The sequence below is a fragment of the Notothenia rossii genome (assembly GCF_949606895.1).
Source record: "Notothenia rossii genome assembly, chromosome: 9".
NCBI lineage: Eukaryota > Metazoa > Chordata > Actinopteri > Perciformes > Nototheniidae > Notothenia > Notothenia rossii.
Window position 1 is genome coordinate 46355361 of NC_136907.1, and position 14673 is coordinate 46370033.

The following is a 14673-nucleotide window of genomic DNA, read 5'->3' on the forward strand; positions in this document are numbered from 1 at the left end:
TTAAGAGATAGCTCGAGCTGTACTGTGTTATTACTATTATAGGGCATTTTATAAATTATGTACACTATGGATACTCTAGAGCCAGGGCCTTCGAGCAAGGCAGCCAACGAGGAGAGCAGAGGTGAAGAGGCAGAGGTACCAGTACAAGAAGAGGTCGAGGACCATGAAAGCAGCACAGATGAGGAGGAAGCAGCTATGGACAGTCAATGTCAGGGACAAAGTGAGGCTCCGACACAGGATGCCACAGATACTGAGCCACCTGTAGTGGTGTCTGAGGTAGAAGATCTGCTATCACTTGACCCAGGGTTGTTCCCAGCTAGGATGAGTGACAAGGACAGGGCAACTATTGTAAAGAAATTAGCAATGCGAGAAACAGATCAAGAAATTCCACATGATTCAAAGGGAAAGAGATTTCCAGATTACTTGAAATACACCAAAGCAGATAAGGGTAGGGGAAAAGTGAAAAGGGACTGGTTGATTCACAGTGAAAGTGCAAATGCACTGTTCTGCATACCATGTGTTCTTTTCTCCAAGGAGCAAAAAATACCCTCTCTTAGTGCTTTGAGTAGTGACCAGGGATACAAGATGTGTGACGTCGAGTGGCGTCGCATGTATGATAAATTCCCAAGCCATGAAACAAGTAGGAATCACAGGGACTGTTATTTGCGATGGAAACACCTACAGTGTTCGGTTATGACTGCATGTGGCGTTGATCATCAGTTGCAGAGAGAGCTACAGTCTGAAATTGAGAAAAACAAAGCTATCTTGCAGAGACTCCTTGATGTCACTCTGCACTTGGCAACGAGGAATTTAGCTTTCCGAGGTAAAACGCATGCTTTGGGCGATGTCCACAATGGAAATTTTGTAGGTACGCTCGAACTTTTGTCACGATATGATCCACTCTTGAAAGACCACTTAGACAAAATCAGGACATCCACAAAAGGAAGCCAGCTAACTCATTATCTGAGCCCAGACATCCAGAACGAGTTTATTGAATTGTGTGGGGGAAAGGTTTTAAAAACCATTCTGACGGAAAGGGAGGATGCCATATACTATGGAATCATTTGTGATGCAACGCCTGACATTTCCCACACCGAGCAAAATGTTGTGCTCATAAGATATGTACATTATAATGAAGACACAGGCGAATGGGAGATCACTGAAAGATTTATTGAATTCAAAGATTTCAACGGAAAAACAGGATGTGAAATAGCAGGCATGATGGAGAGTGTGCTTCTGGATCTAGGGATAGACATTAGTGATTGCAGGGGGCAAGGGTATGATAATGGGGCGAATATGTCAGGGAAAATCAAGGGAGTCCAAGCACAAATACTGAAAAAGAATAATCTTGCTACTTTCTCACCTTGTGCCTCCCACACGTTGAATCTGGTAGGCGTGCATGCTGCAGAATCGAGCCCTGAAGTATCCAACGTTTTTGGTTACATTAACCGCCTCTACACATTTGTAAGTGCCAGTCCATCTCGTTGGTCTATATACAAAAAGAAAACAGGTTGCTCTGTACATAGGCTATCTGACACTCGCTGGAGTGCGAGAATTGATGCTGTGAAACCTGTAGCAAAGCACCTACCTGGTGTCATTGAAGCCCTTGCTACCATACTGAGCTCATGCAGTCTCACAGGTGAGGCCAGATCTGAAGCTGTTGGTCTGAGGAACTACCTCATGTCATTTGATGCCATTGTCCTTCTCACCATTTGGGTGAAAGTATTGCAATCTATTGATGACAGAAATGTGATACTCCAGTCAGGGAAAATCTCAATAGAGGTGGAGGCAGGTAATGTTGCTGCACTAAGAGATGAGATGCAGACTCTCAGAAATGGATGGGATGCTATTCGGTCTGAGGCATCAATGGTAGCTAAGGAAATGGAGGTTCCACCTCATTTCAAAAAAGAACTTTGCCGTGAGAGGAGGAGGAAGAGGTTTCATGATGAAACTGCTGAAGGAACAGGTCAGGAGGATAGGCCAGAAACAACATTCCGTAACACTGTGTTTCTCACTGCCATGGACCAGATCATAAGTGACTTGGACACTCGGTTCCAAACAACAGCAAATATTGTTGAAGAATTTGCTGCCATACTTAAAATTGGGAAGTTGAGTGACAGTGTCATGGCTTCTGTGTGTCAGCCACTGAGGGAGAAATACTCACAGGATCTCACAGATCAGTTTGAGAGTGAGATAAGGCATCTCAATAAAATATTTTCTGCCACTTTCCCCCCTGATTGTAGCTCTCTTGATCTACTGAATGCAATATACAAGATGGAACTCCAGAGCATTTTTGGAGACGTTTGCATTGCCCTCAGAATTTTCTTGACGCTCCCAGTTACCGTAGCTGGTGGTGAAAGATCATTTAGTAAGTTGAAACTTATCAAGAGCTATTTAAGATCTACCATGTCGCAAGAGAGGTTGAACAGCCTTGCAATGTTATCGATTGAAAGCAAGCTGGCTCTGTCACTTGATTTCAAAGAGCTCGTAAAAGATTTTGCCACCAAGAAGGTCCGGCGATTGGCGTTCGGGATTTAGGAATAAAAATCCAGTCTATGACAGGATTGTGGGATGTTTCCCTATAGTAAGCTGACAGGCTACAGCCCACATTGTGAACAATTACTATCTGATGCATAGTCCTCTCGCACTACATTTTTCATTGTTTGCTGTAAGTGTGTTCATGTCCTGAGAGTTTATTGTTTTATAATTATGTTCACATCTTCAGTTAATTTATACTTTTGTCCTTGTGTTGTTCAAATCTTAATTTAATAAGTCAAAGAATGTTGAGATTTTTTGTTTGTTCATTCCTGTATTGGGTGTAATTTTCAATTAAATAGACAGAAGATAAAGTTGATAGTCAGTGCATGTTGATTTCTTGCAGTCCATTACAGTTCATTAACTTCAACAGGGTTTTCGAGGTTGGGTTTCATCGTGTCGTTTTGGGGGTGGACGCAAGGTTCTGACCCCACCAGTATCCAAGAATCCTGAATTGTCCCCACCAATAACTCAACACTTGTCACTCGCGCCTCCTCGAATTACTTGCGCGTGTAACAGGTAGGGCTTTAGCACTCTGCTGAGAAAGGCAGCAACCCGGCCGCTACAGCAAAAAAGCTAGTGCTCTGCCCACGACAGTTCAAAATCTGCTTAGTAAAAGGTATATCCAAGCAGGGAACGATTGTATACTACAGAGCACATCAAAATGTAAGTGTCTGTCAACCTAATAGTGTGCTTGAGTAGACTATTTGTGTTGGAGATGGGATTACAGAGAGACAGGACAAGTAACAGCTTTTGTATGTTGAGTATCAGAAAACATTGTCACAAGAATAGGGGAAAATATGCCTAGCTAGTGCAACTCAAGGTTGTTTGGTAGACTATTGCATTGGTCCATTCATTGAAGATGAACGCAATGCGACATCCTGAACTGGTGCTGAACTGCTGATCCGAATGTATAGGTAAAAACCATATTATGCGTTTTCATCAATAAATAAATGGCCACATTTTTTTTTGCGTGCGCGCTAATGCGCACTCGCATGGATTGGGGGCCCACAAATAGATTCTTTCATGGGGCCCAGAATTTCCAGCTACGCCCCTGTGCGTGACACAATCTTGTAGCAGATGTGTGTGTGTTTTCATTGAAGTAAATATAAGTGCTACATGATTACTGGTCAACTATACCTCTGTTCTTATTCTTTCATGTGTGGGTACTAAATGGCTACAAACATTGTGGAGAAATTAGCTTAAACATCTTTTATTACTCTATATGAAATGGAAGCAGTTTTTATGACAGGGACGAGAGAGGTGGGGGAGGGAGCGCATTCCGAGGAGTTTCAGCATATCAATTGTCAGGGGAATCGACTTGTTTTCAATAAGAGGTGTGTGGTTGGTTACTTTGTATTAATAATAACAGTATGTGTAAAGGAAGCTGGAAATATACAATGTGAAACCTTTTATTTGAAGTAAAGATGTGAACAATAGCTCAAACAAATGGAAAGGCTGTAAGACAAATGAGTGTGTTCTCTGTATTGGGCCGGTGTGAAGTTTGACTATTTGAAAAGCATCACTAATACTGCTTAAGAGCATAGGTAACGTGTTCCTCGTTATTATTGATATGAAAGTAATTAACATGTATTACGTATATTTAGCCAACTATAACAACTATATCTTAAAACATACTTTTAACTTGTGTGTGGTAACCTGAAGGGGGGAAGATGGACCCAGGGACAAAGGGCCATAAAAGGGGTGGGGGCTGGCTACAAGATGTGAACGGGGTTTCTTCTGCTGTGTCGCACTGATTGGGTACGACAGGCCATGTCTTGGTCTCTGCCAATAAGATGACCTCGGGGGGAAAGCCCGCACACACCCCCTCCTGTGTTTTTAGTATGAAACACTGTGTTTTCCCGGGGTTCACTCTCTTTTTCTTCAGGCTGACCAGGAGGGTAGGACAGAAGTAGAGCAGGAAGTACTTCCTTTGTCTTTGTGTTTGTATGTGTATTTTGGGTTGTTACTGTATATCATTAAAGCAAGATTATTGTTTAACTTGTATTCTGGTGTTTCTTAATCCTTTCCTTCTCCCGAATTCACCCAGCTTATCAAACGACACGCGGAGACGAGGTTGGTTTTCAACATCCTCCAAATCTCCAACATCCTAAGGGACCCAAGCTCAAAAAATATGATGATTTTCCATAATGTCTACATCTATAAACAAAGAATGCAACACACCATGAATTTAAAATGTAAATGAAAATATTTGTTTAATTATAAAAGTGCATCGCAGCAATTAGGTTTCTCACCATAACAACCTTCCCTTTGAGCTTGCCCAGAAAAAATAAGGATCAAAGCAGAAAGACGAAACATGGGAAGTGCAGTCAAGTATATACAGTATACATTTAAATTATACAATTATCAAAAGTGCAATATTAAGTTTGTCACTAGCTCAAAAACTATGTACACACCATTTTAAACTATTTTAAATGAATAAAGAACAAACATGTTGTAAACAGAAAGGGACAAAACACTAAGGAAGTGCAGTATACAGTACATCACAGGTGAAACCACATTTAAATTATCAGAAGTGCAACATTAACTTTGTCACTAGATCAAAAACTATGTACACACATTTTTTAAACACTTTTAAATGAACAGAGCTGTTGTAAAACACTGAGAGACAAAAAAACTCCAACACTTGTCAACTGATTAACTCTTTTTTTGTGGAGGCTGACTTGATAGGATGCCCTCAGTGCCCCTCTGTTCCCTTTGAATGCCTGAAAATAACAGAGAAGATATTATCATTAACATTGCTGGGTTATTAGGTGATTTTTAACACCAGCCGGTGTATGCTGTATACCCAATATGGAGCTGGCAACCGCATTTATAGCGCATTACATTACATGTTACTTGTTAGACGCTTTTATCCAAAGCGACTACATACTCAAATACTGTGGGGAATCCCCACAGAGGGATTTTGACAGGGTTGTTGCCCAAAAGATCCAAGCGTGCACAGAAGAAATCTGAGAGCAGACATTTCACGAGTGCACAGAAACAGCCTGAATGTGAGGAAAAGGTTTTAAGCTGGAACACAGGAAACCGGTAAAGCCCCTGTCACACTCTCCCGAAATTGACACCCGATGGACACACGATTAAGGACATGTTCAAATTTGGCTCTGATCGTAACAACATCGGGCCATTCATGAGGGCATCTTAAACCACCGTATGACGGCCAGTGGAGTTTCTCAGGCTCCGGCAGCAACTTCGTGAGCGGCAACTTCGTAAGGCACTCGTGAGGGCATCTTGTCAAATCATGAGGGCATCTTGTTATCATCGGTGCCATCGGGCATTCGCCCTCACTCTGATCGGGGCGAATGCCCGATGGAACCGATGATAACACGATGCTCTCACGATGGCCTTACGAAGGGCAAGATTGACACACAAATTCAACACGAAAATGAACCTTCGCAAGGTCCTTCGTCAATTTTTTGGCATGCCAAAGATTTTGCCACCGCTCACGAAATTGCTGCCGGAGCATAAGAAACTCCACCGGCGGTCATACGATGGCTTAAGATGCCCTCACGAATGTCCCGATGTTGTTACGATCAGAGCTGAATTTGAACTTTTCCTTTATCGTGTGTCCATCGGGTTGTTTTATTGCACAACAAAATCATGTAAACACATTATGTAAATAACCAATTTGTTTTCTGTGAAACTGAAAAGGATATAATATATTATTTTTGAAGGCGAGTTGACAGGAGATTGTTGTTGCTATGGAAACAACATTACGGAGAAAACTTAATATCTTCTACATATAAAGACGGATAAAGTAAAGAACAAAAGTCTGAAAATATCAGTAAGCCCACAGTATCATAGTAGGCTACTTAAACATAATGGTTTTTGTTACTTTCGTTGCAGTTGTACGTCTTAAATGTAATGTAAATGTTGCCTTCGTGTGTGGTTCGTGGCCATCTTCGTGCGAAATTCACAATTCCATATTCGTGTGTCCATCGGGTGTCAATTTCGTATGGGGTCAGTTCAGTCTCAAAAATAAATAAAGGCAAGCAAAAGGATACACAAATGTAAATCCGGATTTATATATAAATGTCTCCGTCCACACACATATTTTTCAATGCACACACACAAACTTATCATTTTATAAATGTAAAAAAGTTTCACAAATATATTTCTGATCCACACACAAATAGTTACATCAAAAACACATTTGAGTGTTGTTACATTTATATAAAAAACGCTTTCTGTGTGTGAATCTCTCTGCATTTGTGTGTGGATTTTTGAGACTCCCCTGACGCAGCTAGATTCACACACACACTTTTTTTAAGAGGCGAGTGTCTTCGGCCAATCAGATGCCTGCTTAATTTTAAGCCAATCACATGCGTGTGCCCCCACAAGGGTGTGCCTAATGCGTTTCCAACGTAGTGTAACATCTACGCGGTTTGCGGAGTCTGGGGGTGTGAAAGTTCAGAGTTCATCTCCATCAACATGGCTTCTGGAAGTTGCGCTCCCGCTAACAGTGTAAGTGAAGTATAATACTTTCACATTTTGTCGTTAGTCATGAAATAATCTCGAACTATACATTATTACGTTTGCTTGATTATGAAGCAATATTTGGAACTTGTTTAGTAGGTTTAATTGTGATGTAGCTAATAAGCTAACATTAGCTAGCGCTGTTAAGTCTGTCTAAAGTTTCTGTATGCTAAATTGGTTGTACTGCTATCAAGTATTATCTTTAAATGAAGTTGACGTTATTGAAAATAACAGTTTGACAGGGTCTATCGCCTCAAGTCGAAGTATATTGCCGTTCATGATTAAGTATGTTTAAGCTATGAATGGTTGCTTTGTTACTATGTATGTATTATGTGTGGCATTTAATACTAGCATGTGCGAACAAGTAAGCTAAATAAAGCTAATGGACAACCTAGGATGAGTAGGATCATAAAGTCACTTAGCTAACGTTAGTTGGCCCGCAGAACACTAGTGGGCAAAATCAACATTCTAATCACAGTAAATACTGTGATAGCAAAGTAGCGGTGGGCACCAGATTGGAGATAATTATAGAGATAATCTTGGAGTAGCTTGTTTACCGACCATTTTCAAACAGTATTGCTGTTGGAGCTGCCCTTCTGTTTCCCACCAGTGTTCCACCACCAGTGAAGTCAGCTGTTTATTCCTATATAAACCAGCTGTTGACTTCTTTAATGACTATATGAGATGGCTAATGGTTTTAGCCATCTACAATCTAAACCTTAGCTAGTGGGTGAATAAAATGGCCTTTTAAAAAAAGGCAGAACTTGTCAAGCAGCTAACAAACAATAATTTTCCGATCAATGTTTGTCATCTCTAATCTAATCTCTTAATTTATCCCCTAGGAATCACTTAAGCGTGACATATTTTAACGACTGCATGATCGACTAAAACACATCCTGGAGGGGACACCTGTAGCCATCGAAGGGTTAGAGTTTGCGTGCCGTCAGGATTGTGTTCTATTAAGTTCTCTGGGCGACATAGTTGATGTAGGAGAGAACATTCTGTCTGCACTTGCAGACCTTAATACTCTCATCCAGCAGGAGAGAGAGAATGAAAAGACTTTTGTAACCCTGGGGTTGCAAAGAGGTTCTGGACGTGGGCGTCCACGATTTACATTGTCAGTAGAGACTCTGACAAATCTTATAGAACTAGGACTGTCATCATATTGCATTGCCAGACTCCTGGGTGTGTCTAGAGCAACACTATTTAGGTGGATGGCTGAAAATAATGTATCTATATCAGCTTCATATAGTGGCTGCAGTGACGATGAATTAGATTTATTGATTACAAAAATTAAAAGCACCATGCCAGATGCTGGCTACAGTATAGTCCGAGGTGCTCTACTTGCAAAGGGACACAGAGTGCAATGGGACCGAGTGTATGCATCCATGCATCGTGTGGACAGTGTTGGTGTGCTCTCCAGGATGACCCGGATGGGATGTGTGGTGAGGAGAACATACACAGTTCCTTACCCTAATTACATGGTGCACATCGACACCAATCACAAGCTCATCAGGTGTTTTTGCATGCTATCTATATGTGAAGTTTTCATTATATTATTTTTCATTTCTAGTTTTATATATCTTTTTTTTTTTTTTTTATATTTAAAAATGACCATTGACAAAACATAGCATAACGTAGCATGAACAAATTTGGTTTTGCTTTCATCCACTTAAATATTCTATGTGAGATCTATGGTTCTATGGACGTTTTGTATTGTGTTTGGGAGTTACTTTTTTCTTTCTTATTTGTTTAAACTTAGATACAACTTTGTTATCTCTGGAGGAATAGATGGCTATTCAAGAAAGGTAAGACTTTATACTGTCAAAAAGTAACAACTGCAAAATGAGACAAGAGTGCTGTTTTTTTTAATTTGTTGTATTAGGCTTCAGATTATTTTCTGTACAAATAGGGGGTAGTAACCTACTCTTTTTCATTCGTAAGGGGAAGCAGGCTTTGTATACTGGAAATTAATTTATCAAAGTCGTAATTTCAATTTTTTTGCTGACTGAATAGTGCCTATTCCACCCATCATATGTTGTTGAACCGACAAGATAAAACAATAGCCATCACATACCTTTCCAGGCCTCTAAAGTGCGCTCGGAAACTGACACAACTATAATTGTTAAAGATGACAACACAATTGACCTTTCGCAAAGCCACGCCCCTAAATGCCCGTTGTCCAATCATATTCGATCACGTGCGCGGCTCCCTGTGGAAGTCCGACAAGCTTAGCGTTCAAATTCATTGCGAAAATGGTGAAGCGTTGTGTTTATGGTCTTTGGAAATCGGATAGCAGATATCCCATAAGCTTAGAGGGGGGGGTGATATTTTACCTGTTTCCTAAACCCAAAACCCGAGAGGAGAGATGCCGCCAGTGGATAAAGAAATGCGGCAGGCCCCATGCAAAGCTGAATATGGCGAATATCAACAAACACAAATACGTTTGCTCCAAGGTAAATACGTGCTAACGTAGCTAGCTAGCTAGCAAAGATTACATTCACAAATTAACTAACTTATTTAATTAACTAATTTCACTAACTAACGTTAGCTAAAGTCACACGACTACAGCTGTAAGCTGTGTGCTTCTCGGTCGTTTTGACCATGTATATCACTTGATGCATAATAATGTCTGAACAGCTGAGCTCCGTTATTAGTCTACCTGTGGTCAAAGTACAAACAAGAAAGCCAACAGGCAATCATTCATTTATATTTTGCTTTAATCTTTGTAGCATTTTGTTAATGGAAAGCCTACTGCCGACTTCCCTAATCCTGCTGCACAAGTGGGCACCCCGACCCCCACGAAGGAACAACAAGGTGGATGCAGAAAGCCACCAAGGAAACGGTAGTTAACTTTAGACAAACTACAACATTTAATGCCTCTTGTGATTGTATTGTTTTATTCCAAAATAATAATAATAATTCCGTCGAATTTGACATACAGCTCATGTGGTTTTTCACTCTTGCACTGCGACCTGTATGCAAGTGCCTCTATTGATGTTGTGCCTCCCTCTTTTCTAATGTTTATACTCTGGATATAACCCTCCATAGCGTATTGTAGCCCCTTTTGTCGGGACCTGGAGGATATTGCTGCGTTATTGCTCCAAAATGAGTCTGTTAAGGCGACTCCGACGTTACGGAGACCCTCCATTATGGCTTTGTTTAACACATCTGGCTCTCAGCTTGTCGGACTAGCAACAGTAACCAAGGGGGGGCGTGGCTTTGCGAAAGGTCAATTGTGTGTGTACAGTAGGGGTTTAAAACTGTGGGCCTCTCCTCAATTTTTATGGCACTACATTATTGGGAGTATACTGTCATATATTTTATATACTACATATATTTTAATTCTGTAATTTTCCTGAAGCATATAATTGATTTGTTTTTCAGAGTGAGAGGAGATCATGGAGGGGGACATGTTGGAGTAGCAGAATTAATGTTCTCAGTTTGTGGAACTGACATTAACAGCTGTATTGCAGGGAAAAGCATACACAACCAACGGTGAGTCAAAACTAATTTTGGAAGCTTTTGAGACTATTCATTCTTAACATCCCCTTTAACAAACTTTCAGAAGAAAATTCTAATTTTAAAAAGAATTTAAAGGCCAAGATCATGAACATTTTCAAGCAAAAATGTACTTTATGATGGTGCACTGACTCTTGTGTCATTCAATGGATTATTGCCAAATTATAACAATATTACGTTTCAACTTTGAAAATTGAACAGTTTGTTCAAATTATCTGTAACTACAAATGACACATTTTTTTTCAAATACAGAATTGAACGTCTCTGGCGTGATTTGTTCATGAGTGTTATGGGTGTGTTTTTAACACCTTGCACTCTCTTGAGGAACAACACCTGCTTGAAATCAGCAGCATCCTGCACATATTCTGCTGCCACTATGTTTTCCTGCCACGCATCCAGGCCAACCTTGATGTCTTCACTGAGGCATGGGCCAACCATCCAATCAGGACAGAGCAAAACATGACCCCAAACCAGTTGTGGCAGGTGGGCCAAGCCCTGCATCCTGTGGCAGATCCTGATCCTGAGGTTGATTCCAAATGTGTTAAAAAATCTTATCACAATCTCTTGTTGATCCTCAATCAATAAAAAAACAAACATCCTTACATTTAGGTTCTTATTCTCTACACATAACTATAATCACACTACCCTTGCATTCAAAAAGCCTTTGCTTGGTGCAATCAAGACTAGGGTTCTTTTTCACCACATGTGTAAAGTCAAGTCTTTTCCATAATAACCTTCACATATTCCACAATCAACTTGTAATTATAGAAAATTGCATAACCTTTTCTTTATCTTATTTTGTATTAATTTTTGATAATGACAGTGCTTGTTTAATGTGTTAATGAATATGAAAGGTTATTCATATATATATACACACACATTATATACACAATGAACTCTGAGGATAAGAATATTACTCCCGCTATTGGTAAAGTATTGACAAATAATGCAATTACATCTATGCGCTACTTTCCCTCACTTCATTCATTAAGCGTGAGTCAAAAGTTCCATCGGCCACTCGATAATAATCCGTTATATTCAGTTTTCTATTTTATCCTGTGTGTTAAAATAAATCCCCTGTATTGTATGATCAGTCATGAATTTACCTCTGTGTACCTCGAAGCGTTTTCAATACTAAGATTGTGTCTCGACCACGACTCAGCTGGAGAGGACGCTGGCGTTGACTGTTCGCCGCTTCTCCGCCTCTGTCACCCTCTATCACCCTCAGCTACCATTCATTCTTCAAACTTTTGAATTGGACCACTGCCCTGCATTACACATCTTTAATGCAATACACATTGTTTTTAAATTTTTACTTATTTTGGACTTCTGCCTCCGTTGCTGGATGTAGCCGGCTGCCCTCACGTAGCCATCAAAGTGCCGGGTGGCTATTGCTATCTGCTACATCGCCTACTGTCTGTCTCCGTCCCACGCAATAACCGTGGACTCTCTCTGCCTCCTGCCTTCATCTCTGGGGTGCATCTGTCCCGTCCCACTGCTCACATCCTCCTGCCATGTCGTGGATCTTCCTCGTCTCCACAACAATCCTCCACCTCTGTGAACCTAGCCCGCTAGCTGCTATCGCTGCCATCACACTGCTCCCAGCCATTCCGCCTGTCATCATGCTGAAATACTCCATCTCACAGCTGCTGTCATTGACCAACTTCTCCACTCTGTCTTCCATCTCAGTCATCAGACATCTTGGACTCCTTCGTCGACCCCGCTACATTCACCGAAGCACCCGTCGCAGTTTTGTTTACCTTCAGCACGGACAATCCATTGCATCCATCTGCTCCACGCAACGCACTGTCGCAAACCTGACGCGTCATCAGAACGCAACTCCGAATGCTCCTCTTACACTCTCCCCCGCTCACCTAAACTCCCAGCTGCACGGAATACCTGGAGCGGATCCCACTCCCCTCCGCCTCCCAACACATATAACAAGCCATTTCTCCCCACCATCAAGCCCCCCTCCTCTGCCCCCCCTCTCATGCCTACCCCTGCGCTGCTAACCTAGACAACCTCATACCTCTCCAGCCTGCTACCACCCCTCCAACCCCCCACTTGACTAATTTTGCCCTCCTAAATATACGGTCACTCAACAATAAAGCCCACATCCTTCACAAACTCATCCTGGACAAATCCATCGACTTCCTTCTGCTCACTGAAACCTGGCAACAACCCAATGACTTCTTCTCACTCAATCAAAAATCCCCCCTGGTTTTAATTACATCACTAAACCCCGCCCCTCACGCCGTGGTGATGGGCTGGCTGTCATCTACAACCAGAACATCCGGACTACAGAACTCACCCTCCCCTCAGTACCATCCTTCGAATTTCTCGCCTTCAAACCCCCTCCCTCACTGACAGTTATCCTCATTTACCGCCCCCCTAAACCACACCCCTCCTTCCTCTCTGATCTCACTGAACTCCTAACCATTGCTTCGTCCCTCTCCCCACGTCTGTTGCTCCTCGGCAACCTTAACATCCACATGGACTCCACTACCTGCAAACACGCTTCTGAATTTCCTCCCTTCTGGACAATTTCTCATTTACACAACATGTCACCTTCCCCACCCACGATAAAGGACACATCCTTGACCTTGTCTGCTCCACCAACCTCACAGTACTCGACCTCCACCCCTGCCCCTTTCCCCTCTCTGACCACAAACTCATACAGTTCACCACCGCCTCCCCCGTCCGCCGCCCCCCCCCCCCCATCCAGGAACATCACTTTCCGTAATTTACGCTCTGTCGATCCCCAGCACCTCTCCGACCAGCTATCCTCTACTCTCCCCCTGGATTCGAACCTCAGCTCACCCGATGATCAACTCAACCACCTTAATTCAACCCTACTCGCCTCCCTCAATAGCTTGGCCCCCCTCAAAAGGAAAAATGACACTTTTAAAACCTCCTCACCCTGGTTCACCCCTGCACTCCATAAACTGAAGCAAACTGGCCACCAGCTTGAACGCCTAACCATGAAATCATCCCTCACAGTTCAACATGAGTCCTACAAACTCCATCTCACTACCTACAGAGACGCCCTTACTGCCGCAAAATCTGCTTACCTCTCCACCATCTTAATCGACCCCTCCCGTAACCCCAGGACCCTCTTTTCCACCGTCAACAAGCTCCTCAAACCCCGTGATGACACCCTCTCTTCCTCCAATTCCACTCTATGCAGTTCATTCCTCCAGTTTTTCTCTGACAAAATCACTGCCATTAATCACTCCCTATCCGCTGCATCTGACACACAAACATCTCCCCCAACATCCACCGCCACAATTCCTCCCTCCCTCTCCCTTGACCTCCCGAGCCCTCCTCCCCACGGCATTCTCTCCCAGTTCACTCTGGTTACCCCCCCTGAAATACTCCAACTGATCAGCTCCTCCAAACCCACAACCTGCTCGCTTGACCCTTTACCCACCCCTCTTCTGAAGTCCTGCCTCCCCGTCCTCTGCCCCTACCTTGTCAACCTTTTCAACTCCTCCCTGTCCCAAGGAACCGTTCCCTCTGCCTTCAAAACTGCTGCTGTCACTCCCATCCTCAAGAAACCCGGTCTGGATCCCTCCTCCCTCAGTAATTACCGCCCCATCTCCAACCTCCCCTTTCTCTCAAAAACAAGAGAACGCATCATCTCCAAACAACTCCACCGCCATCTCCAAACAAATGAACTTTTTGAACCCCTTCAGTCTGGTTTTCGTCCTCACCACAGCACAGAAACGGCACTCATCAAAGTCCTCAATTCCCTCCTCACCTCTGCTGACACCGGTTCCCTCAATATCCTCATCCTCCTTGACCTGAGTGCAGCCTTCGATACCGTGAGCCACACCATCCTGCTTACCCGACTCCGGGATATCGGTATCGAAGGTACTGCACTCAGGTGGCTCCAGTCCTACCTCTCCGACAGATCCCACTTCATCTCCCTCAACAATCACTCCTCTACCACAGCTTCAGTCACCCAAGGTGTTCCCCAAGGTTCAGTACTCGGCCCCCTCCTCTTCATCATCTACATCCTCCCCCTTGGTCAGATTCTCCGCCATCACAACCTGGACTTTCACTGCTATGCTGACGACACACAGATCTACCTCAGCACCAAATCCCCTCACATCCCCC

General features: G+C 42.8%; 1 protein-coding gene and 1 long non-coding RNA gene across 2 annotated transcripts in view; both read left to right on the forward strand.

The window, feature by feature from the left end:
* Positions 1 to 205: 205 nt before the first annotated feature.
* Positions 206 to 14673, forward strand: part of LOC307018147 (uncharacterized protein) — a 460756-nt gene continuing 446288 nt past the window's right edge. Inside the window, exon 1 of the mRNA XM_079648267.1 lies at positions 206 to 220. Within this exon, the coding sequence (XP_079504393.1) occupies positions 207 to 220 (14 nt within the window). The 5' untranslated portion in view covers position 206. The remainder of the gene's footprint in view (positions 221 to 14673) is intronic.
* On the forward strand, positions 9181 to 12546 carry LOC307019478. The gene is made up of 3 exons (XR_013802679.1): positions 9181 to 9877; positions 10420 to 10530; positions 10807 to 12546. It is a non-coding gene; the product is annotated as an uncharacterized lncRNA (long non-coding RNA).